Source organism: Coffea arabica, chromosome 4e (assembly GCF_036785885.1).
Source record: "Coffea arabica cultivar ET-39 chromosome 4e, Coffea Arabica ET-39 HiFi, whole genome shotgun sequence".
NCBI classification, from domain to species: Eukaryota; Viridiplantae; Streptophyta; class Magnoliopsida; order Gentianales; family Rubiaceae; genus Coffea; species Coffea arabica.
The window spans coordinates 39,932,982-39,958,714 of NC_092317.1; the positions used below are offsets into that span (position 1 = coordinate 39,932,982).

Sequence of the window (25,733 nt, forward strand, 5' to 3'; positions counted from 1 at the left end):
TCATCTCCATAAACAGAACTGATGTTGATGACTCTTGGCCTTCTTAGCCTTTCATATCAGGAATTCAGCAAATGTGTGCAGTTTGAGTAGCAAAATCCCTAAAGCAGTTGTTGTGATACAAGTATATGGATACTGTTGCACATTATAGGCCTTGTTGTAGGTTCAACTCTGTGATATTTTCTCTCTCTGCCTGGAGCTGGAAGTAATGATCTTTTATGATCAATGGTCATTTTGAAATGGATGGACTGCATGGTGATCAGATAAGAGGAGCTTGTAATCCTTATATTAGCTGAGTATCATGGTCCCATAGACATTCTGCAAAACCATTTAAAATGCATATGACCCTTTTGTTTGCTTTTCCATTTTCTAGCTGTTTCTGCGTTCTGCTTAATAGTCTGTTTATTTGAAATGTTTCCTTTACACATATTTGTTTTCTTAATATTACAGATAAATGTCCTGCAATAGCAACTTCATTGCAGTTCTCCTAGTGTCTCCTGTCATATCTGTTTAAATGATTTTCAAAGATTTGATGCTTCTAAGCAGTACCGATAAATAAGGGGAAGTAATTTTTTCATAGAATTATTTGGCAATGTCTTGCTTAGGAATGCTTAATGGGCAGTAAAAAGGAGATTGAGTCGATTTAATTGCCTCTCCCATTGAACATAATAACATTTTATACACCAATTATACAGTTGTATTTGACTTTACCTTATGAATGCAGGTAAATTTCTTCTGATACTGGCACTGTATAGGAGAGGTGTGCAAGTATGCGGTGACCATCTCTTGTATGTCATCAAAGTTGCAGAGCTGAAAACACCGATGAGTATGGAGATAAATGTGTTTCATCTGAAGATGTTTTTAGGTGTACTCCGACAAGGAAGATATTAGAAGGGAAACATCTAGTGAAGGTTATTGCTGGTCGCTTACAGAGGCTTTTCAATAAAAATGAAGAAGCATCAGGGACTGACAATTCTTCTGAGCTGTCAACTACCATTTCTGTTAAAAAAGATAACTTGGCTCAGCCGAACAGTAACAGTAGCTTTGAAGAGCTGATTAAAATGCTAAAGTTAAGCAATGATGAAAAAGACATACCAAAGAACCCAGAGGGTGGCAACCTTTTGGATCAACCATATGCAATGCCACCTGAAGATCTCAACATGCTTCTGTTTACTCCTAAGTCACAATTAATGAGAGATCTTGCAGAATTGCAGGGAACAACAGATGTTCAAGAGGGCCCTTGGACATGGAAATCAGCAGACAAATCATGTTTAGTGCGAGTTATTACGTACACCAAAGCAGTAACAAAATTAGTAAAGGCTGTGAAAGCTACTGAAGAGCAAACTTATATAAAGGCCAATGGGAAAGAATTCATTGTCTTTGTAGATGTTAATACTCCTGAAGTTCCATATGGAAATACATTTAAGGTTGATCTACTTTACAAGATAACTCCAGGGCCGAAGCTATCTTGTACAGAAAAATCTGCTCATCTTGTCGTATCCTGGGCCATAAACTTCCATCAAAACACTATGATGAAAGGCATGATTGAAGGAGGAGCCAGGCAAGGATGGAAGGAGAGTTTTGAACAATTATCTGACTTGCTAGCTAAAATTCTCAAAGTGATTAATCCTATAAATGTATCAGATTGCATACGATAGCAACTTTGCAGGAGCACCAGTCAAATTGGGAACTGGCAGCTGAATATTTTTTGGAATTGTACTATGGTTTAGGCATATTCATGGTTCTATATATTGGTTTTCACATCTGGCTTTGTGGAGAGCTCTAGCTCCAAGGCTTAGAATTTGATGGTCTTGATTTACCTGATAGTGTGGGGCAAATTATTAACTTTGCAATTTTAGTCATCCAACTTGAGAATGCTTATAACATGGTATCACATTTTTGTGCAAGCAAGGCTAAAATGAGGTAACAGTTCACAAAGCATATCACTTTATATCAAATGTATATCATGTTTAGTAGTTTAACTGAAAATCACATGATTAACAGGAAGTAATCGTGGAGTCAAAATGCAAGGGGATGGTTGGGTGCTTATAATAGCTTTGATTGAGGGTGTGGATCTAGCTTCTTTAGATTCAACTGAATTACCAGATCCTTATGTGTTATTTACCTGTAATGGCAAAATAAGGACAGACTCTGTGCAGCTGCAAACTGTCGATCCTCAGTGGAATGGTTTGATCCTCTACTAAATCTCGTTATTGTGTACTCTAACTAGTAATCAAATCATGGTACTGTGACAACCTTTCATCTGATACAATGTGCAGAAATACATGAGTTTGATGTTTCAGAAGAACCACCTTCAGTGCTGGATGTGGAAGTTTTTTATTTTGATGGTCCATTTGATCAAGCTTCCTCTCTTGGCCATGCTGAAATTAATTTTTTGAAGCATACGTCTACAGAATTAGCAGACATATGGATTCTCCTAGATGCAAAACTTGCTCAATCTTCTCAGTCAAAGTTGCACCTGAGAATTTTTTGGACAATACTAATGGAGCTAAAACAATAAGAGACTATTTAAACAAGATGGAAAAGCAAGTAGGAAAGAAGGTAATAAGGTTTCATAGTGTCACAGATTTCATCTTCTAGACCTTTTGAAATTATATGTTGTTGTAAATTTTAAAAGAAAAGGAAAATGAACAAAAAACTCTACTTTTCTTTATTTTCCCACACCCTAAAATATGCTTACAAGGTAAGCATTTATAGGACAACCCTATCATAGTTCTGCCACCACTTAAGGTAATAGAACCATGATTTTAGGGATTACATAATCAACTCATATCCTATCTATTCAAACTTGATTGATCATAAGCAATAAAATCCCATAATCATGGGAGGTAATATCTCTCATAATCATGGGAGATAATTATGGAAGATAATATCTCCCATAATCATAGGAGATAATATCTTCGACACCCCCCCTCAAGTTGGTGCATATATATTTATCATGTCCAACTTGCTTGTAAGAAGTTCAAAGTTTGGTCTGAGGAGTCCTTTGGTGAGAATGTCAGCTATCTGCTGAGCTGATGGAACGAATGGCATGCAGATAATTCCTCCTTCAAGTTTCTTTTTTATGAAGTGGCGGTCAATCTCAATATGTTTGGTTCTATCATGTTGCACAGGATTATGAGCTATGCTAATTGCCGCCTGGTTATCACAATAGAGCCTCATTGGTAGTTCAATAGGTCTTTTTAGCTCCTCTAAAACTCTCTTCAGCCATAACATCTCACACACACCATGAGCCATAGCTCGGTACTCTGCCTCTGCACTACTACGAGCTACAACACTTTGTTTCTTACTTCTCCAAGTAACCAAATTGCCCTATACAAAGGTACAATACCCCGAGGTTGATCTTCTATCAATGACTGATCCTACCCAATCAGCATCTGTATAAGCTTCAATGGTCTTTCGATCTCCTCTTTTAAAGAACAATCCCTTTCCTGGAGTACTTTTTAAGTACCTCAGAATTCGATATACTGCATCAAGGTGCTCTTCATATGGAGAATGCATAAACTGGCTCACAACACTCACTGAAAAAGCTATATCAGGACGAGTGTGAGCCAAGTAAATTAGCTTGCCTACTAACTTTTGGTATCGAGCAGTATCAACTGGTGTTCCATCTTTTATATCTGCTAACTTGTGATTCGGATCCATAGGAGTGTCTGCAGGTCGACATCCACTCATCCCTGTTTCCTTTAAAAGATCCAAAACATACTTGCGTTGGGACACAACCATGCCCTTCTTGGACCGAGCTACCTCCATCCCTAAGAAATATCGTAGTGTTCCCAAATCTTTGATTTCAAAGCTAGAAAAAAGACTTTTCTTCAGCCGTTCCATCTCAATTAAGTCATCTCCTGTGAGGATGATATCATCCACATACACAATGAGTACTGCTATCTTGCCGTCCTTGGAGTGTTTAACAAACATGGTGTGATCACTCTGAGCTTGGGTATAGCCTTGATCCTTTACCGACCTAGTAAATTTTTCAAACCAGGCCCTAGGAGATTGTTTGAGACCATATAACGATTTTTTTAGCTTTCAAACTCTAGACTGAAACTTCCCTTCAAATCCAGGGGGAGAATCCATGCACACCTCTTCCTCCAGATCACCATTTAAAAATGCATTTTTGACATCAAGTTGTTGGAGTGGCCAATCAAGGTTTACTGCTATTGAGAGAAGCACCCTAATAGTGTTTAATTTTGCCACTGGAGCAAAAGTTTCAAGATAATCGATCCCGTAGGTTTGAGTAAATCCTTTAGCCACCAATCGAGTTTTGTACCGTTCCAATGTCCCATCGGAATTATACTTGATGGTAAAGACCCATTTACACCCTACTGTTTTTTTCCCTTGTGGCAGGTTTGTTACTTCCCATGTTTGATTCTTCTCAAGAGCATACATCTCTTCTTCAATAGCCTTTCTCCACTCTGGAACTTGTAATGCTTCCTGTACATTCTTTGGAATTTCCACAGAAGAAAGTTGTGAAGTAAATGTCAAGAAAGTAGGGGATAACTTTTCATAAGAGACATAGTTAGTCATAGGGTGTTTGATACAAGAACGCGCTCCCTTTAGAAGTGCAATAGGAAGATCCAAATCAGCAATCTTTGAATCAGAGGAAACTTTATCTGATGACTCAAAAACATCAAATTCTGCCCTCGGTTCGGATTCCTTGTTGTGAAGAGAAGGGGGAGCTTTATCTTTTCCTCGATGATTTTTCCTGACATAGGTTTTCAGGGTTTTTTCAGTTATATTCCCATCTCTTTCACTAAGAGAATTCGACTCTGTTATTGGCACTATAAACAAGAGATCCTCTTCAAATCCCTGATCAATTTTTTCACGTTTTTCAAAATCCTTTTGACGGGCAAATTGAAGAGTGTCATTTGATTTTTCAAGATTATTATCTTGAAAAGATTCTTGTTGAGGAAATTGTGCTGTAGATTCTTCTAAAAAATCAGAAAAATTTTGATCAGGAATTTGATTTTCAATACGAAAAACATCATCATCTTCTACAAGTTCTTCTACATGCCGAGTCCCCCCCCCCTGAAGAGGATCTCTAAAGAAAGGTTTATCTTCAAAAAATGTTACATCCATGGTTACAAACATTTTTTTCGAAATGGGGTCAAAGCATTTATACCCCTTTTGCGTGGGTGCATATCCAACAAAAATGCATTTCCTTGCTCGAGGGTCTAACTTGCTTCGACCTTGTTCATGATTGTGAACAAAGGCTATGCACCCAAACACCTTTAATGAGACTTCATATGTTAATCGAGACATGGGATAAATTGTTTTGAAAAAATTCAGAGGAGTTTGGAAATTCAAGGTTCTTGAGGGCATTCTGTTTATGAGATATGTAGCAGTTAAAATTGCTTCGCCCCATAGATATTTAGGAACATTTCTTGAAAAAAGTAATGCCCTCGCCACTTCTAAAAGATGTTTATTTTTTCTTTCAGCTACCCCATTCTGTTGTGGGGTATCATTGCAGGAGCTTTGATGCACAATCCCTTTTTCAAGAAAAAAACTTCCTAAAATTTTATTGAAATATTCTTTTCCATTGTCACTCCGAACAATTTTGATTTTTTCTTGAAATTGTGTCAAAACCATGCTGTAGAATTTTTGAAACACACTTGCATCCTCTGATTTCTCTCTTAACAAATACACCCAACAAACTCTTGTGTGATCATCGATGAATGTAACAAACCATTTTTTTCCAAATGAAGTTGAAATTCTAGAGGGACCCCAAACATCAGTATGTAATAGAAAAAACGGTTTTGAGGGTTGATAAGGATGTATAGAAAATGTAGACCGATGATGTTTAGCCAATTCGCAGATTTCACATTGAAAGGAAGATGAATCTTTATTCTTAAACAAATCTGGAAATAAGTATTTCATGTAATAAAAACTAGGATGTCCTAGTCTAAAGTGCCATAACATAATCTCTTTATTACTAGTAATAGAGACGGACCCGTAACATGTGTTTTTGATTGGTGTTGTCATATTTGATCCATCTTCAAGGAGGTAAAGTCCCCCATTTTCTCTAGCACATCCAATCATCCTCCCCGTGGTCAGTTCCTGAAACTCACAAAAAGAGGGGAAAAAATTAATCCGACACTTGAGATCCCTAGTTAATTTACTTATGGACAGCAAATTGCATGATAACTTTGGAACATGAAGAACTCTATGAAGTGTTATAGTAGGAGAGATGACAACGGAACCTATGCCAGCTATGACGGATAATGATCCGTCAGCAACCTTGACCCTTTTATTGCCTGCACATGGACTGTAGGTAGAAAATAATTGTGACAAACTAGTCATATGGTCAGTGGCTCCAGAATCAATAACCCATACAATCTGTGGACAAGATGCATTTGATGTATTACATGAAAGAGCAATAGTAAAACGATTACCATTTTTAGCAAAAGAACAAAAAGGAGTGAAGCTTTTTGTCTCAGTGACTGAAAATTGTGGAGACTTAAAGAGTTTGTACAGTTGGCTTAATTGTTCCTTTGTGAAGGCTGGTGTCTCAGAGTCAGTTTGTTGCTTTTGAGAATCCTCATTCACAGTCTGCAATACCTTGCTATCACCTCCATTTTTCTTCTTGAAATTCGATGGTTTCCCATGTAATTTCCAGCACGTGTCCTTTGTGTGCCACGACTTTTTACAGTGTTCACACCAAGGCTTCCTTCTTTTATCTCCATCCAAATCTGTCCCCTTCGAAACCAATGATGAAGTCTCAACTTCATCCTCTGCCTTGGACTTTAGCATCACCTTACGCCTTGATTCTTCTCTTCTGACCTCAGAAAATACTTCACGAATGGAGGGGAGAGGCTTCCTGCCCAAAATACGACCTCGCACCTCATCAAGTTCTTGATTTAGTTCGGCCAAGAAGACATAGACTCTGTCGTTCTCCTCCCGTTTCTTGTATCGAACACTGTCTACACGGCAATCCCATTCATCCTCATAACAAAGATCCAATTCCCGCCATAAAGTTACCATCTGATTGTAATAGGTTGTAACATCTCTATCTTCTTGTCTTGATTTCCACAATTTCGTCTTGAGATTGAAAATTTGAGACGAATTCTCTATATCGGAATACATGTCCCGGACAGCGTCCCACACATCCTTGGCTGTGGGCAGAAATAAGTGTGGCTTTCCTATCGCTGGTTCCATAGAGTTTATCAACCAAGCGATAACTAGAGAGTTCTCTGAATGCCATCTCTTCAAATTGGGATCTTCAGCAGCTGGTTGTTGAATTTCTCCAGTAAGGTGGCCGAGTTTACCTCTGCCATCGATAGCCAGTTTTACGGATTGAGCCCATTCCAGATAATTGGAACCATTTAATTTATGAACGGTTATTTGTAGGGAAGAAGAATTTGAAGCGGAGTAATCTGTAGTTTGGATAACTACTGAAGACGAGGATGAGTCTTCTCTTGTGTGAGCAGTCGATCCAGTCATGGCTGCTCGGTAGTTCATGGCAGGAATTGGTACAGAGCCGGAGCTCTGATACCATGTAAATTTTAAAAGAAAAGGAAAATGAACAAAAAACTCTACTTTTCTTTATTTTCCCACACCCTAAAATATGCTTACAAGGTAAGCATTTATAGGACAACCCTATCATAGTTCTGCCACCACTTAAGGTAATAGAACCATGATTTTAGGGATTACATAATCAACTCATATCCTATCTATTCAAACTTGATTGATCATAAGCAATAAAATCCCATAATCATGGGAGGTAATATCTCTCATAATCATGGGAGATAATTATGGAAGATAATATCTCCCATAATCATAGGAGATAATATCTTTGACAGTTGTCTACATGATCTGTCTGTGGCAGTTAAACCTCCAATCACCACACAGAAATTCAGCATTCCAAAAGATTTTTGGATTGCCACCTAAAGAGTATCTCATTAGTGATTTTTCACGCTCCCTTAAGAGAAAGATGCCATTGCAGGTAAGGTTGCAAGGATCTTGTTTATATTGCTTTCATCAAATTTTTTTTTTTTCTTTCATTACCATTAGTAGGACGGAGAACTAATAAATATTTATACAGGAGACAAAGTTTTATTGGTGGACGTCTGGTTGATTTCTGAAATATTTATCTTAATCTCCTCGCCATTTTTAGTTTGACAAGACACAAAAGGAAATGCAAATGCATCTAACATTATACTTTATGGATTAGTGGATGTAAATTTTCTAATTGATAAAAGTGATGTCTATAATGATGTCTTGCAGTTTTAGAATTAGCTTTTATTTTTACTTTATTGGACTGCTCCCAATAAAATGTAGAAGTTTTGGCTTTGATGGTTCTGTGGTTTCTGATCCATGTTAGCCATGATGGAGGTCGTAAATATTCATTGTTGAGGAAATGGTGGTGAAAAATCCTGATGGAGATCCTAAATGTTAAATAGCTGTATTTTTTCTTCTTCTCTTATTTCCATTGCGGCAGGCCATCTCACTCTACATTTTCTCAGTTTTTGCCTGTCTCTACCTCTATTCTGAGCAAGACCAATACTTGGTCCAGGGACAGCTCTTTCTATCAGCGAGAATTGTTGGATTCTATGCCAACTTGTTTGGGCATAAAACCTAGTTTTTCATTCCTTTTCATTCCATGGGAGAACATTGAACATATTCATGAGCTTTTCCCATCACTAGGAACAGTAGAAAGTCCTTCACTTGTCATAATCTTGTCTATGCGTCGTGGTAATGATGCTAGAAGGCAGGCTGCATTTCTATTTTCATTCATTCATTTCCTTCAACGTTGCCAGCAGGTATAGGCAGTGCATGTGCTCTTGTGAATTTTCATAGTGGATTGTTTTGATCTTTCTTTGTTACGAACCAGATCCAGTGATCAAAATTGAGTGAACGCTAACAGGACAGTAATGGTTGTGTGGACAAAGAGAAAATTAGGTCCTGATCAGAGAGCACAGATTGCAGAGGAACAGCAGGACAGAGATTAGAAGCTTAGTTTGCTTGAAGACTTCGATCCTATTTGATTGTCCAAGATGCTAGATTGGCCAAGGTTTTAAGTGTGGAACTTCCTGTGAATGTATGTATCTCATTCTTTGTGCTTAAAACCATATAATCCATCGCAGGTGCTTATATTAAAATTTTGTTCTTTTTGCTTAATAAGATTTATTAGATAAAAGTTCATAGAGTGTCATGAGATTCTGTTGAATTTGTATATGTATATCAGCCCTGTGGCAAGATTATATATGTTAATCATTGTTAAACTTTGTAAGTTGTTCCAATAGTACTTGAAGCTGGAAAGTAATAAAAAAATGTTTGCAACAAGAAACAAGTTCCTCAATATGTGGCAACAAAACTGCTCCCCCAATGCCATAACTGGTCCTTGAAAGTGTCTAAGTTACAATATTATTTCGCAACCTCTCTCTTGGCAGATCCAACTGATAACCTTCTTCAGAAACCAGCTCAACAAAGAAGCCTTAGGAAAATGTTCTGAACATAATCTTCAAGCTGAGGTAGCTGCATGGAGTAGTGAACTTGAAATGGGGCTGCTGCGGAAGATAGATAAGCGAGTCACCCAAGGGACAGACACAGAATCTATCAAAGTGGATCAACCTCACTCACTGATTTCTGAACCTCTTGCTTAACAATAGGAGGGCAAACTGAGAGGCCAGGCTCCCGAGTACCTGACACGTAAACAGTAAAGTCATGATCAGTGCCTGTAGAGATGCAGATTGATATCATGATCAGTGGCAATGTAGGAGACCCTATCAAGAAACCAGAGGGGGAAAATAGGAGAGGAGGGAAATTCAATCTAGAGGGAGGCAGCTATTGAAGGACATTACTGGGAAAATTAGTGACCAGGATGCTAAGATAAAGAGGAAACTCATGCTCAGAGATTAGAAGATGGCGGATGTTGAACCTAGCACTCAAGTGTTTAAGAAGTGCAAAACTCCAGAGCCTCTAAGTTGGGAACACAATGCAGAGACGGTGTTTTGGGAAGGGGGGGTGGTGAGGATCAGCCTTAGCTGTGAATCCCGTTGTAACTGTGAATTTCGTTATAACATACTAGTTGTTCTTGGAGGATGTCTTGGAATGGTTTGCCATGCATTTTGGGGTAACTATCATCACACTGACGTTTGGGTGCTGAAAGAGTATGGAATGCCGGAATCTTGGACTAAATATCGTGTTGCCATACCTCAAGATACATATTCATTTGTACCTAATTGTCAATTCGGGAATCAGGGGGTTGTTTTGCTAAAGGATAGCCTGAAATTGATTTTGCATAATTTGAAGAAGGAAACTTCGAGGGATATGGTGGTTGCTGGCATGCTGGATGCACTTCCAAATAAAATAATGAACTTTTCTGAGAACCTTGTTTCACCCAGTTGCTCTGGCTGGGATGGAAAGCAACAACCAGGAGGATAAAAGTTAAATTTTGATGCTCGATGAGGTAAAACTTTCAAGTCTATTGATTCATGTGACCTTGCTTTTATCTGGAGTAGTCATCAAATATTAGGCATTATATGTATAGATGACTACATAGTTATCTCATACACTTCTTCAGAAAAGCTTGGATATCGTATTGATTTAAGTTATGGTAGATCCAAACACATAGACAAATTAAAGTAGATCTACTGCATTTCAGCTAAATTCATTGAACCAAAAGTATTTTAACAGCGAAATGCCTACTTAGCATTTTGGCTCTCAGTCAGGTGAATATTTTAATTGCTGTTTCATTGGAGGACAATTAGATTCTTTTTGTAGCCACTTCAAGTTATCAAGGTGATTGCTATCTCTCAATGCTTTGCCCCAAAAGACGAAAAGAAAGCTAAAAGTTGTTTTTCTATCTTGGATTGATGGGACCATGTCCATTTGCAGATTCATCTTCGTGTAGAAGTCATTCTACCAGATGTTTTCGCACTTTTTTTTTTATATTTCAGGTTGAATTATAGAAGCATCTGTTTTACTTAATTTCTCCTGTTTTTGGATATTCAATCAGCTCAAAAGTAGTATCAAGGTGCATCCTTGAACCAAGTTTGAGCTGCTCTAGATTAGGTGAATATCTTGCCTGACTTCCTGAATGTCAAGATATGCCTGACTAAAGAGTGCAAATAACCACGAGAATTTGTCTTGCAGAATACAGAGGTTCAGTTTCTGAATGGGGGTTTCCATTTCATTTTAATCTTCCTGATAACATTAACTTTGTAAGCATATCTGAACATTAACTTCGTAAGCATGTCTGAACATTAACTTCGTAAGCATCTCTGAAGCATTTCTTGGTGTTTTAATTGATTGACTCAGTCGAAATAAAGACTTTCAATTCAGCATGCAAAAGAATATTTTGCTGATTTTTTATTGAGATAGTATTGAAGAGTTTAGGAGATGAAGGTCACATAAAGGGGTTCTAGAAATTGAATGACTTGCTGTTGAGAATGCATTTGGCCTATAAAGAAATTGAATGACTTACTAATGTCAAAGTTAATGTTCTTTTATCTCTTTCTTTTCTGTTGATGTCCAAGTTATTATCTCTCCTTCAGATTTCCTTTATTTGGTGATGCAGCATATGCCAGTTTTAACGGATGTTATTGAAAGAAAATGAGTTCAAAGCAAACTCTGAATACTAGATATGACCTCAAAATAATAGCGGTCAAGGTCGGCCAGTAAGACGATGGGGGATAAGCTTTGTCGTCGAGAGGGAAATAGCTCGGATCACCAGCTAAGGCCCCTAAATGACTGCTTAGTGATAAAGGAGGCACGGGTGCAGAGTCAGATAGCCAGGAGGTTTGCCTAGAAGCAGCCACCCTTGAAAGAGTGCATAATAGCTCAAATAAGATGGCTTCTACTGTATGCTGGTCAAGTTGAAGGCAAGTCAGTAACCTAGGTTGTGTCTGGCATTAGAATGCGTTCACTAATCAAACACGCTGAACAACTTTCTTATGCCAGCAAATCGAGCATTTTACTCCTTGATGTATCTTTTAAATCCAGTGTCCTATTTTTTCCTTTTGCATTCAGATTTTCTCATTATTTTCATATGCTTGAGTTTTCTTATGTATCTAAGAGATTCATGATTTCAATCAGCACAGCTCCGCACTAAAACTAATTGGTTTACCCGTCCATGGATATGAATCTTTTACTATGGCAAGTTGGTGAAATATGCATTTCCATGGGTTTTGCCCTCATTCAGTGTAATGTATGATGGTCGTAACCTTTATGGCAGGTACTTGCAAGAAATTTATACATAGAATTGCTTTTCCTTCTTTCCTCAGTTATCAGGTTCCTTTATGAGATTTCACCGACTTATAAAGCTCTGCAGCATTTGCTTGCTTCCATTTTGCATTGTATGTATGACCAGATGAGAAAGCACCGTACATGTTTGCTTTGATGCAGCTGCATTGGTCAGCACATCCTACAGAGAAACATTATGAAGCAGGGACAGAACTACAAATTGCTTCAATGTCCTGATTATGAAGTATATGGAGATTCACCATGCGTGCTGCAGATGTGGATTTACATTGACCGAAACTTAAAAGAATGAACAATGCTACTTTGTAGTAACACTTGTGCGGGAACTTGATAATCGAGTCACAACGTCCGTCAACTTCTTCCACAATACTTTTTCTGTTTGCACTTGAATTTGATGTTTTCGTCACTCTCAACTCTTTTGTAGAACGGCAAATTTATGCTGCATTAACCCTCCAGTAGGAAACTTGGGACCTAGTACTGTGCTCAACAGACTAACATGCCCACATATCCTAGTAGTAAACTTGGCAAATTTATGCTGCAGTAGCATTCAACCACCAGTAGGAAACTTGGGACCTAGTACTGTGCTCAACAGACTAACATGCCCACATATCCTAGTAGTAAACTTGGCAAATTTATGCTGCAGTAGCATTCAACCATAGCTAGCATACAGCCACCAGATAAAAACTTGATTGGGACAGAATGTAATATTACACGGCTAATGCTCACCAATTGACCACTCTTTATACGTGGGGGCGTTTGTACTCGTGAATTCGAAGGATTCATCTAATCCATCTTGTCTGTGCCCCCCAAGTGGAAAATGTGGCATAATCCTATATGTTGCTACACTAAAATAAATAAAAATTACCAAATCAGATGCACCTTAAACAAATAAAAAACCGAGTCCACAGTTCTATCGCTCATTATCTCTAACCTGCTATCTTTGACTGAACTACAAAAATGTGCTCATAATAGCCATATCTTACACGTCGTCCCAACTTTGCGCCCTAATCTGAATTTCAAGAGTATGCTATTTAAGCTGCACTTTTAAGAAAGGTCACAAGCAATTTTGTCCCCTTTGAAGCTTTGGACATCTGGCTTTCAAGGACCACCCTTTATCAGTAAATTAAATTACATCTGACTTTGATGTGTAGGCGTGATACATGAGTATCTACAATCTGATTATAAAGCACTTTAGAAAGGAATTACTGCATCTCTATCTCACCAGAAATTCTGTCAAGATCTCAAAGAAAAAGGAAAAACACAGCAGCTATGTCGGATTATACTCCAATTTTGCCCCAAGAACTCATCACCGACATACTCTTGCGCCTCCCTGGAAAATCCATAGGCCAGTTCAGGTGTGTTTCTAGGCCATGGCTCTCTTTACTCTCCGACTCACATTTCATCAAATCCCATTCAACACTCCTGAGCAGCCATGACCCGGGAAAGTTCATCCTCGTTTCTGACTCTGATCACACCCTTCACACAATAACTTTAACTCCCAGCACCAGCACCAGCAGCAACACCAGCAGCAGCCGCCAAGATGCCGTTGCAAGAAAGATCAGTTTTCCACAGTGCCCAGACAAGTGGGAAACAGTGGTGGGTTCATGCCATGGTTTGGTCTTAGTACGAACTGATGAACGTAGCTTGTATTTGATCAACCCCACAACTTTGGAGAGAGTAAAAATCCCAAGTTTTCCTTTGGCTTTGGACCCTTCTGCTAGTTTTAGCATGCACGGATTTGGCTATGATGATTGGACCGATGATTATAAGATTGTTACGCTTTCATACTATGACACGGACAATGAACACGAGCCTGATTGTGCTGATACTTTTGTTGATGTTTATAGTGTAAAGACAAGAACTTGGAAGAGATTTGATCCATCTCCTTGTGATCATGCTGTTCCTGATCTTGCCTCAGGGGTATTCCTCAATGGGGGTCTTCATTGGTTGGCTTCTGATAGATCTGAAGGCTATCCATCTGTTATTGCTGTTTTCCTTTTGGATGGCGAGGATTTTGAGGAAGTGCCACCTCCTAGTAGTCTTGATAGAGGTAAATTTGTGTTTAACAAGCTCGTGGTTCTTGAAGGATGTCTTGGAATTGTTGTCGATAATTATAATGATCAGGTAGATGTTTGGGTAATGAAACAGTATCGTGTCCAAGAATCCTGGACAAAGTTTACTATTAATGTACATGAAGATACTGATATGCTTAAACCTATATGTAAATTGCGGGACGAGGAGATTGTTTCGGAGAAGGATGAGGAGAAGTTGGTTTTGCATAGTTTGAGAGACGGGACTTCAAGGGAAATGGTGGTTGCTGGTCTTCCAGATACGTTTGAACATGGAGTGATGACCTTTTCGGAGACCCTTCTGTCACCAAATTTCTATAGTCTGAATGCAGAAATGCATAATTCTGAGGGCCAAATTGAAGCTTGATGCTGTACAAGGTAAAACTTTCAACTTCTATGACTTGCTTTTATCCTAGATTTGTCATGAAGGATTAGCAGTACGTTAATGACTTGATAGTTGTCCAATGCCCTACTGAGGAGAGCTTGGATATGTATTGGTTAAACTTTTACTAATAGTTGCAATCAAATTAACTCCACTTTAGATCATTCATGTATAGCACTCTGAAAAGGAGAAAGGAAATTAATATAGAAGTACTTGATAGAAGTTCTGCTTGTACATGTGAATATCCTATTTGGCTTTGAGGTTATACAGTTTGGTGATACTATAATGAATTAATCATTTTATGGAGGACCAATTGATTAGCATACAGATTTGGAAGACTATTGGTTTCTTTGTGAGGCTGGTGCATGTTAAGCAAGGCCATTTGCTAATCGCTGATGCTTTAATGCTAAACTTGAAAAAGAAAGCTTGAGAACAAATGGGTACTGAGAAGATGATCAAATTTGTCTGGAGAAACCACAAAGCATGAAGCCGCAAATTAGGATTTCATAGGTAATCTTCACTGTATGTCACTTATGCTGCATAAGTAAAATCCAATTAGTCAGAGACACTCGTAATCGAGTTTCCACATCTCAGTATATTCTTTGTCTGATTTCAACCATAACCTTCATATGTCTTTCGATGTGGTACAAATGTACTGCTATTCCTGGACAACAGATGGTAGATCTCTAAGAATGAAAGTAGAATCTGAGTTATTCACCTAACAATCATTTTCTTATGGTAATGGATACAGCCTGTCATTCCTATTTGTGCTGGTGGCCTTATTTCAGCCCCACACCAACCTTAACCCTCTGAACTCTAACATCACCGCTGGCACAGCATCTCCATGCCACCCATTGTGATACAGAAGTTTTCTATTTGGAGTCTCAAGTAAAGAATTAAGAAGTTTGGGGTGGAATTGAGAAGGTTAGGGAAGTGGGATTGGAGTGTAGTTAAATAAAGTATTGGAAGACGTAAGTTGGTAGTGGGATTCTACCATTCAAGAAACTTATTACCATTTCCTTAATTCTTTCCTTCTTCTTCTTCTGATTCACTCTCATATTCTTCTTCTTTCTTCCAATCAAAGAGGGTTTTTGGAGGATAACAGTCAAGTGACTGGTGAGGACATTGGGAACTCTTCTTTGTTTACTATTTAAGGTAATCCCTTTCATGTTTAAGTTGTTATAGCTTTATTTGATGAAAGTTTGATGGATAAAAAGCGAGTTTTGTGTTTAGATCCTTATTTGGGTTTCAAGTATATGGCTTAGTTGCATATGGTTTTGATGTAGTTGGGAATGAATATTTCTCTACATTATTAAATTTGTAAGATTAAGGTGTGATTGTGGAGTTGGTTATAATTAAAGCATTGGTTGGTTCCCTGAATGTCCGGCTATGAGATATATTCTGAAAATTTGAATTGGTTTATGTAATTGGCTTTGTTACATGTTGGTCTTAAGTTATTGTTGTCATTTGAAATGGAAATTAAGGTTGCGTGGTTTGGGGCTGGAATAATCGCTGCGTATCTTGGTATTGAACTTGTAATTAAGGATTAGACATGGCAGATAGATTGGATTCTAGATAATTCACATCTAAGAAAAACTTGGATTTCAATAATTTCGCGATAACAGTCAGCCTTGTACAATCTTAAACAACTGATCATAACTTGGTGTAGAAATGTCAAAACTGAGTGATTTTGGTTGCATTTGAAATTAGATCTTTCCAACAATATAAAATTCTGATTTTGATTCTTTCCCTATTGATACCAGAAAATTTGGAAATTTGACTAAAATTCTGGTTCTGCTCAGTACAGTACTAGAAATGTCCTGACTCGAGCAAAAAATAGGTCAGTTTACATTTCGAGTCACATAATATTGTCTTTTAGCGATTATTAGTATTAGGAATCTAATTTTAACGGTACTAATTTTGTAACTTTCGATGAGTATAGCTGATAAGAGTATATTTTACGTATTTTTAGTGTGTTTTATTAGTTAATTTTGGTTTGATTATTTAGTTTAATAACTAAAATAACTAAGGTTTTGGTAAAAAACTACATTTTATGTTAAAATGGCTAAACATTGCATTTTATGGATTTTTATGGTAAAAACTTCATATTTTGTAGGTTTAATGATTCAATCATCAAATGAAGTGCATTGAGAAGATATTTGGATGATTGAAGATGGATTAAAGTGGTGAAAATAAAATATGAAGTGTAAAAAGGAAAAATGCAATTTGAATCAAGAAAAGTCAGGTTTTGACAACTCTGACACGTTTTGGTATTTTGACTATATATGGAGCTACACTGATCGGATCAAGGTGATCTTGGTACCATTTTGAAGCTAAGAGATATATCTACATTTGGTATGAAGACATCAAAGTCCAATTCAGCCGTTTTCATAGTCCAAAAGTTGAAATACCGAAATTCAACTCAGCTGTCCAAAGTGGAAAACAGAGTTCTGACCAGTCTTTAGTATTTTGGTCATATCTCAGGCTAAAAAGCTCCGATCTGGATGATTTTAATAGCATTGGAAAGCTAACTCAAAGGGCTACAACTTTGATGTTTTTCACAAAAGCCATTTCAGCCTTTATGATAGAGAAAATTGCAGTTGAAGTAAGGACAAAGTGAATACGCGAGTACACAAAACGTGACTTGTAACCGCGTTTTGTGTAGGCGCGTTTTCTGGCCGCAATTCTGCAATTTGCTCAGTCAATTCTCTTGTGCTCTGACTACTTTCCATCTATAAGTTGCAAGAGAATTCGGTGCACATGCTTTAGAAGACAAAAGGGCAAGAAAGTTGGCATATTTTCAAGTCAAAAACAATGGCTATTGATAAGAGTTTATTTTACGTATTTTTAAGTGCATTTTATTAGTTAATTTTGAGTTGATTATTTAGTTTTATAATTAAAATAAAGAGGTTTTTGGTAAAATTATATATTTTTGGTAAAAGTGGATAATATTGCATTTCTATTGATTTTAATAGTAAAAACTTCATTTTTATGCAGGAATAATGAATCAATCACCAAAGGAGGACAATTGAGGTGAAAAATAGAGATTTGGTGATAAATTTAAGTGGCAACAAGAAGAATGAAGTGAAAAACGTTCAAGTGAGGAAATGCAATACAAGTCAGTTTTGACACTTTTCAGTATTTTGACCATATCTGGAGCTACACTTATCGGATTGAGGTGATTTTTTATACCATTTTAAAGCTAAGAAAGAGACCTACAATTCGTATGAAGACATCGAAATCCATTTCTGCCATCTTCATGGGCAAAACGTTGGAATACAGAAGCTGCACCCTGTGGTCGGAAGTTAAAACAGAGGTTTGAACAGGTGACAGTATTTCGATCATATCTCAGGCTACAAAGCTCCGATTTGGATGATTCTTGAAGCATTGGAAAGCTAACTCAAAGGGCTACAACTTTTGTGTTTTGCACAAAAGCTAGTTCGGCCTTTATGATAGAGAAAATCGCAGATGAAATAAGGCCAAAGTGAATACGCGAGTACACAAAACGTGACTTGTAACCGCGTTTTGTGTAGGCGCGTTTTATAGCCGAAATTCTGCAATTTGACTCAGCCAATTCTCTTGTGTTCATACCACTTTCCAGCTATAAGATGCAAGGGAATTCGGTGCACATGCTTCAGAAGACAAAAGGGCAAGAAAAGTGGCTTATTTTCAAGTCAAAAATATTGGTTTTTGACTATGCTAACAAAGTGGAGATTTGGGAATCAAAGGATAGAATTTGACTTGGAAAAATGGAGCATTTGAGTGTTTTTTATGCAGAGATATGGGGAGAGATCTGGGAACCATTCGTAGCTTAGCTTCTTACAGAAAAACATAGTCTCTCTAGCTAGGTACTTGCAAAGGACAATTGAGGTTTCATCTTGTAATCATCTAAGTTCAAGACAAGGAGATTTTTGGAAAGCTTCACCATATCTTGGCTAAGACTTTCTTTACTCTTTTTGTATTTGTAAATTCATGATGATTTGCATTAATGAAGTTATGAGTGTTTCATCATTCATGAGTAGCTAATTTCCTTTATCTAGGGAGTAGATGAAGCTTATGGCCAAATGATATGAAGTGATTGTGATTTATGCTTGTTATGTCTTGTATTAACTTATCTACTTGTGTATGTTGGATTACTTGTTGTTGCTTGATCACCAATAGCAGGTTTATAGTTGTTTTTACTCATTGAGAAATGGTAAAAATAATGGAATGACATAAGTAGAGCTTGAGTAGTATATTCATGAGAATAGAAATACATTCAAGTGGATGAAATCTGCATTTCATGTGTGAATAAGAACAGATTTAGTATTTACCAAGAGATTAGGAAAAACTAATCTGTTTTAACCCATTATTATCATGAGAATGTGATTTTGGTATTTCTGGAAATGAATCCTTGGTTAAACAAGAGCAGTAACAAGTGTTGAATTAATTCATTTTAGATCTTTTGTGTTATAAGTGGAATCTACATCCCTAGATCTTAATATTTAGTGAATTCTACTCCTATTGTGAAATTGCATTTATCTATTTAAGAATTTTTGTAGTTGAATTAAAATCTGAAGTTTCTGCTCAAATTAATTGTAAGTCTAAATAATAGAGTAAATTAGTATCTAATAATTGTTTTAAATTGCTCCTCGTGGGATCGACCCGATACACATCTCGTACTACAATTGCGACCTGTATACTTGCAGTCCAACGGGTGTAAATTCGGAATTAAACTTGCACTTAAAGTAAAAACCCGTCAAGTTTTTGGCGCCGTTGCCGGGGAGCGGCAATATTAGAGCCTAATCATCTTTATTAATTTAGACAGTATTATTTTTTTTATATTTAATCTTATTTTGTAATCAGTTTTTGACAATTGAAGTTGCATAATATCCCTTATTTCTGTTTGTAGTGTATGCACCGGGAGTCTCGAGAAGTCGTACCTGTCGATCCAGAAATTGAGAGGACACTACGTAGACAAAGGAGGCACACACAACAGCAAGAGGAACAAGAGATTTGGCAACCGATAGAGGAAATTTTGATAGAACTACCATTTGCGGAAGAGATGGCCGAAAATGACCCAAATAGGCGAGTTCTACGAGATTATACTCTACCGGGAACACAAGGATCTCAAACAAGCATACTGCAGGTGGAGCTTTAATGGGTAAATCACCCCAAGAGGCTCATAATTTGATAGAAGAAATGGCAGCAAATAACTACCAATGGGCCAATGAGAGAGGTAATACAAGACGTCACGCAGGTATGATAGAAATGGACACTCTCAATATGCTGAGTGCTCAAATGAATAATGTGATGAAGTTATTGAGTAGACAAGGTGGAGTTAGTCCAAGTTCATCTAATGCTCACGTAGCTTGTTGCTCTTTCTGTGGAGGTGAACATGATATTAATGAGTGTGTTGATTCTGAGCAGGTACAATTTGTTAATAATTACAACCGAAATGCTCCAAATAATCCCTACTCGAATACTTACAATCCGGGGTGGAGAAATCATCCAAACTTTGGATGGAAAGATCAAGGCAATCAACAAAGGCCAACCAATCCGCCGGGATTTCAACCAAGGCAACCACAGGCTGAAACTAAACCAAGTTGGGAGATCGCGGTGGAAAAACTTGCTAAGGTGACTTCGGATAGATTCGAGCGAGTTGAGGGGCGGTTGGACCAATTAGCTGGGATGTACAGAAACTTGGAGGTTCAAATTGGTCAAATTGCCAATGTGATCAACAATAGAAACCCTGGTGAATTACCAAGTAAAACCGAAGTGAATCCGAGAGAGCATGTCAATGCAATCATTCTTAGAAGCGGTAAAACGGTTGAGGGATTCGATTTTGAAAATTCAGGTGGTGAAAAAGACAAGATGCATGCAATTGAAGGGGAGCAAGAAAGTCAAAATGATCATGTTATCATTGATATTGATGCACTTCATCCCAAATTAAATTCTCATTTAAATTCTAATGTGATACCTTTTCCTCACAGGTTGAAGAAAGATGGACAGGATCGGGAGTTTGAAAAGTTCTTCAAAATGTTTAAACAATTGCACATTAACATTCCTTTCATTGATGCTATAACACAGATTCCCTCTTATGCACGTTTCTTGAAAGACATCATGTCAAAGAAGAGGAAAATTGTAGATAATGAGATGATAGCATTAACGGAAGAGTGTAGTGCATTGATTAAGAATAAACTCCCTCCTAAATTGAAAGATCCGGGAAGCTTTTCTATTCCTTGCACTATTGGTCAATTGCATTTTTCTAATGCTTTATGTGATTTAGGTGCAAGTGTGTCACTTATGCCGTTATCGGTTGCCCGGAGATTGGGACTTCAAGAGCTAAAAGCTACCAATATTACATTGCAATTGGCGGATCGGTCAATCACACGTCCCACGGGTATTTTGGAAAATGTGCTCATAAAGGTAAGACAATCTATAATACCTGTGGATTTTGTTGTCTTAGATATTGAAGAAGATGTGAGAATGCCAATTATTCTAGGACGACCGTTTTTAGCCACTGCACGAACTATGATTGATGTAGAAAAAGGTAAGCTTATATTACGGGTTAATGGTGAGGAATTGGAATTCAATTTGGATAATAAAGAAGGGAGTATAGAGCCTACTGCTCTTGTGTCTAATATGCCATATGATGAAAAGGTTAACCAAGAAAGGACCGAAGAAGTTAAATTTATAAATGTCCTTGGTACTAACTTTCATGGTGTAGGAACAAAGGAGGAGAAGATAAGGATGGAAGTTGGCTTAATAAATTCGCCATTCCATGAAGAAAATGGTGAAAAGTTGAGCCAATTCAGAAAAGACAAGCAAAATCCACTCCAAGGTGAAGTTGAGCCTCTCTATGACAAGTCTAATATTCCTCCTTGGCATTTGAGGAAATTGGACTATGAAGATCAATGCATGGTTCACCACATGGTGGATTGGCTCGGGAGTTTCGACCCATGGGGAGAAAATCGCTCCCTAATGCTCTAAAGTGATTCAACTCTTTCCGTCGAGCCAACGACTATAAACAAAAGCGCTAATTGGGAGGCAACCCAATGTTTATGTTATTTGTGTTAAATTTTTGTGATTTTTAGACTTGAATAAGTGTTTTAGTTAATTTGTTGTTTTTGTGTGATAGGGTTGGCAAATGGAAGCAAGAATGACCATTTGAGGTGAAAAGGGCGAACTTTGATCAAACAACTCAACCCCTCGATTTGCGTTAAAGGTGTTTTTGATTCATTATAAAGGGGTAAAATGCATGTTTTTAATGTTTTACATTTGTTCCAGTCATTAAAATTGGCAAACAAATGATCTATGATGCATTTTGAGTCATTGGGGTACCTTTTGTAATTTTTCAAAAGTTGAAATTCTGCTAAAAATCGAAGCAGAAAACGCGTTTGCAAATAAAACGCGACTAAAAGTCGCGTTTCTCAGAATCGCGTTTTCAATTCTGCACCTGCAGAACAGAAAACGCGCCTTCAAAACGCGACCTAAAGTCGCGTTTTAATGGAAGTCGCGTTTTCAAGCCTGGATCAAGACTCAAAAACGCGACTTCAGAAACGCGACTCGAAGTCGCGTTTTCCATCACAGTCGCGTTTTCATTCCTGCAAGATTTGTGCAGAAAACGCGACTTGAAAAACGCGAGTTGAAGGCGCGTTTTTAGTCGCGTTTTCCGTATCTGAATATAGCCTTCAGAAACGCGATTTCAGCCTTTCTTCTTCACTTCTCCAATTTTTCCAGCCGCGTTTTTCCCTCTTCCTTCTACCCAACTCACAAATCTTCATTTTTACTCCATAATCTTGCTAGAAATCATCACCCCAACACCTTTTGAGCTTCATACAACCTTTTTAACCGATTAAAATTCAAGAAAAACACTTAAAATCAGGTTTTTGAAGCATTGAAGGTTAGGGTTCTTAAACTCCAATTTCTTCAATTGGAGGTCAATTGGAGGTTGTTTCATAGGGCTTTTTGCATTTTTAGCATCACCAAACATCCTTCTACGTGACTGAGGTAAGTTTCTTCATCAAATCTTTTGATTTTAGAAGTTCATATTTTTTATCCTGAGCTATCTGACATCTTTTAATTTCGAAAATTTGATGAGGTTCATGGCTATTTTTGATTTTATTCATGATTATTATGATTGTTTAAGCATGTTTAAATGTTTAAATGTAGCAATTTATTGGTTTTCAAGTACTTTAAAATTCACAATTGCTATATTTAGATGAAATTGGAAAAAGGAACTAGGATGTTTTCGAGCCATTGGTGATGTTAAATTATGGTTAAAAATGGTTAGTTGATGATGTTTAAGCATGTGCATTGTGTATAGTGAGTAATTTGGTTGATTTGGGGAGTTAATTAGTTTAATTTTTGCCTAAACATGATTATAGCTAAAAGCATATTATTATTGTTAATTCTAAATAGTTATAATCATAATTGTTCCTATTTTCACTAATTAAATTATAATTGATACATATCTTGTGTAATTTGGTGATTTTGGGCAACTTTAGGCAGAAAATATGTCTTGTACGATCATTGAATGATTAGAACTTGAGCAATTGTATTTGAGGTTATTTGGATTAATGCTGAACTTTTGTTGCCAAAAAAATGAGTTGTAGTACATGTGAATAATTGAAATATTTTTTAGGTACTATGCCAAGAGGAAGAAGAGCGGTACTTTCATCCTCTAGTAGTGAGGAGAGGGAGGTTAATGAAGAGATGGAGGTGACTGAAGAGGAGAATTCACCTTCTCCTCCACCAATTAACCGTCGACCTGGTGAGGGCACCTCCCGTGGAGCGGGAAGATCGGTATTTGACAGTGCTAGGTTCAACACTCGCAGGAATCAGGAGTGGCATGAGGCGCGTGCTAATTTGGAGTTTTTGTTTGAGATGCACGTCAGTCCACCAGTTGAGATGATGTACAACATCTCAGAAGCTTTTGCTCAGCTAGGATGGGCTCCGATTCTCACCCTTCCAAACCATTACTACCCAGACCTGGTGCGCGAGTTTTACGCCAACATTGAAAGTAAGGCGCGCCATAGTGGAGAAATAATTGAGTCCTGGGTGCGTGGAAGACGAATCACCTTGTCACGGCAAGATTTGGCTGCTATTTTGGGGTGTATGGATGACGGACGTCCAGTAGACTTGAAGAAGGAGTTTGTTCCCCCGAATAGGAGGTGGGATCCATCATTGGCCATGGCTAGGTTTGGTCTCGAGTACCAACCTTTTCGCTCTACCAGAAAGGAGACTATATTGGCAAATGTATTCGAACCTCGTCATCGGCTTATCATTTACATGATGGCTCACAATGTCATCCCAAAGAAGACGGGGCACACGGAGGTTCGCAAGAGCGATATTTACTTCCTTGATTACATGTTCCACAACCGAACTTCCCCGTATGCTCGAATTTCATTGCCGAACATCATCATCAGCCACATTAGGTCTACGGCGAGGCGTAAGACAACTTCTTTCAAACTTTCATTTCCTCGTCTACTGACTTTAATCTTCCCCCGTTTTGAAGTTCCCTTGGAAGGCATGCGGCGGGAGTATGTTCCACCACGTGCTGAGATGACTATCACTACTCTTCGCCGCCTTGGTATTGGCACGGGAGACATTCCACGCCCTGTTCAGGAGCGGAGACAAAAGGCTAGACATGGTCGCGATGGAGCTGGACCATCTACTGCAGCACCACCTCCTCCTCCGCCACAGACCAACTGGCAGCGGCTTTTCGGTCGCTTGGACGACATCGACCATCATTTAGCCAGAATGGATACTCGCCTGGACCGAATTGAAGATCATTTAGGCACACGCCCACCTCCCATCGATGATGATGAAGATGACGATGAAGAGGATCATTGAGGCTGCCCTTTGGCTGGCTTTTCTTTTGTTTGCTTGTTATTTTTATCTTTTGTTTGAAAAATGTTAACTTACATTCCTTATTTTGAATATTGGAACTTGTGGCAGTAACTAGTAGATCGTTGACTGTGGATGGTTGAGCGGTCGATGACTCATGATTCAAGGCTTCACTGGACTGCAGTCATCTCACTTGGGGAGTCACTTGTTCCTTTCTTTTGTTTCTTTTCTTTTCTTTCCCTACACATTGAGGACAATGTGTATTCTAAGTGTGGGGGAAGAAATGTGTGGTACTTGTGATTTTAGTTGTGTTTGATATAATTCTTGTGCTTAAATGGTGTTTCTTGTGGTTGCTGGCAGGGAGATTTAGTCCACTTTTAAGGGGAGACTCTGTCAAAATTTTTCCAAAACCTTATACATATATATGTTATTAACTATAATAAATAAATAAAATTTTGTCACTTATCCTTTTGAAATAAATATATGCGGTTTTGATACTTCTTTTCTCATGAAATTTGGAAATGATTTTTATGTGATTATAATTTTTACATCTATAGGAAAGTATATCTAGTAAAGTGGAGAAAATTATGCCTACATTTTGTATATTTGATGAAAATTCTTCTTTTTATCTAATTTTATAAGATAAGAAATTAATATGGTTAATAAGTGTCATACTCTTCTCATGATTACTCTTAGAGGGAATTTTATTATATATTGTTAAAAAAAAAAAAAAAAAAAAATGGTTATTCTACTCCAATGATTCTCGTACCGAGTAACCGGGGGTTGGCATCTACAAATGTCGACATTCGCGTAAAAAGGTACTTGAATTAAGAGTATGCAAAGCAACTTGAGTATGTGAAATGTTGAGTAACCGGGGATCTGCATCTAAAAATGTTGATCTTCGCGTCAAAAGGCATTTTTCACAACTTAAGTAATATTTAATCCTTAAAAAAAAAAAAAAAAAAATATATATATATATATATATATATATATATATATATATATATATAAAAGTAAAATAAATCCCTCTTTAAGAAAAATAAGAAGTTGATCATGAGATTAGTTAGCATCTTTATTGACTATAGGAGTTGCTTGCTTGCGAAATTGGATAAAAATAAGAAGTTGAGTTGAATTGGTAAAATTATGGTATACTTGGCTCTTCTTTGCTTGATATTATGAGTACTTGAACTTAATGGAAAGATCACATAAGGGTTATTTACCTTGATTCAAGG

General features: G+C 37.5%; 2 protein-coding genes and 1 pseudogene across 8 annotated transcripts; all 3 read left to right on the forward strand.

The window, feature by feature from the left end:
* Positions 1-776: 776 nt before the first annotated feature.
* LOC113740975 (C2 and GRAM domain-containing protein At5g50170-like) lies at positions 777-9,158 on the forward strand (annotated as a pseudogene).
* A 4,139-nt stretch (positions 9,159-13,297) lies between these two features.
* On the forward strand, positions 13,298-24,621 carry LOC113741779 (F-box/kelch-repeat protein At3g06240-like). 7 transcript variants are annotated; one of them, XM_072047863.1, is made up of 4 exons: positions 13,298-14,666; positions 16,787-18,518; positions 19,562-19,888; positions 20,080-24,621. In XM_072047863.1, exons 3-4 carry the CDS (start codon positions 19,880-19,882, stop codon positions 21,640-21,642), a joined length of 1,572 nt encoding a protein of 523 aa, XP_071903964.1. In that variant the 5' UTR covers positions 13,298-14,666; positions 16,787-18,518; positions 19,562-19,879; the 3' UTR covers positions 21,643-24,621. The 7 variants fall into 7 exon arrangements, 6 of the variants coding, with proteins under 6 accessions (XP_071903964.1, XP_071903961.1, XP_071903962.1 ...); XR_011813718.1 differs by lacking the exon at positions 16,787-18,518 and having other exon boundaries at positions 20,080-20,169; XM_072047860.1 differs by having other exon boundaries at positions 19,562-24,621.
* Positions 21,669-24,836, forward strand: LOC113741778 (uncharacterized). The gene is made up of 2 exons (XM_027269397.2): positions 21,669-21,901; positions 23,297-24,836. Exon 2 carries the CDS (start codon positions 23,302-23,304, stop codon positions 24,505-24,507), a length of 1,206 nt encoding a protein of 401 aa, XP_027125198.2. The 5' UTR covers positions 21,669-21,901; positions 23,297-23,301; the 3' UTR covers positions 24,508-24,836.
* The last annotated feature ends 897 nt before the right edge of the window (positions 24,837-25,733 follow it).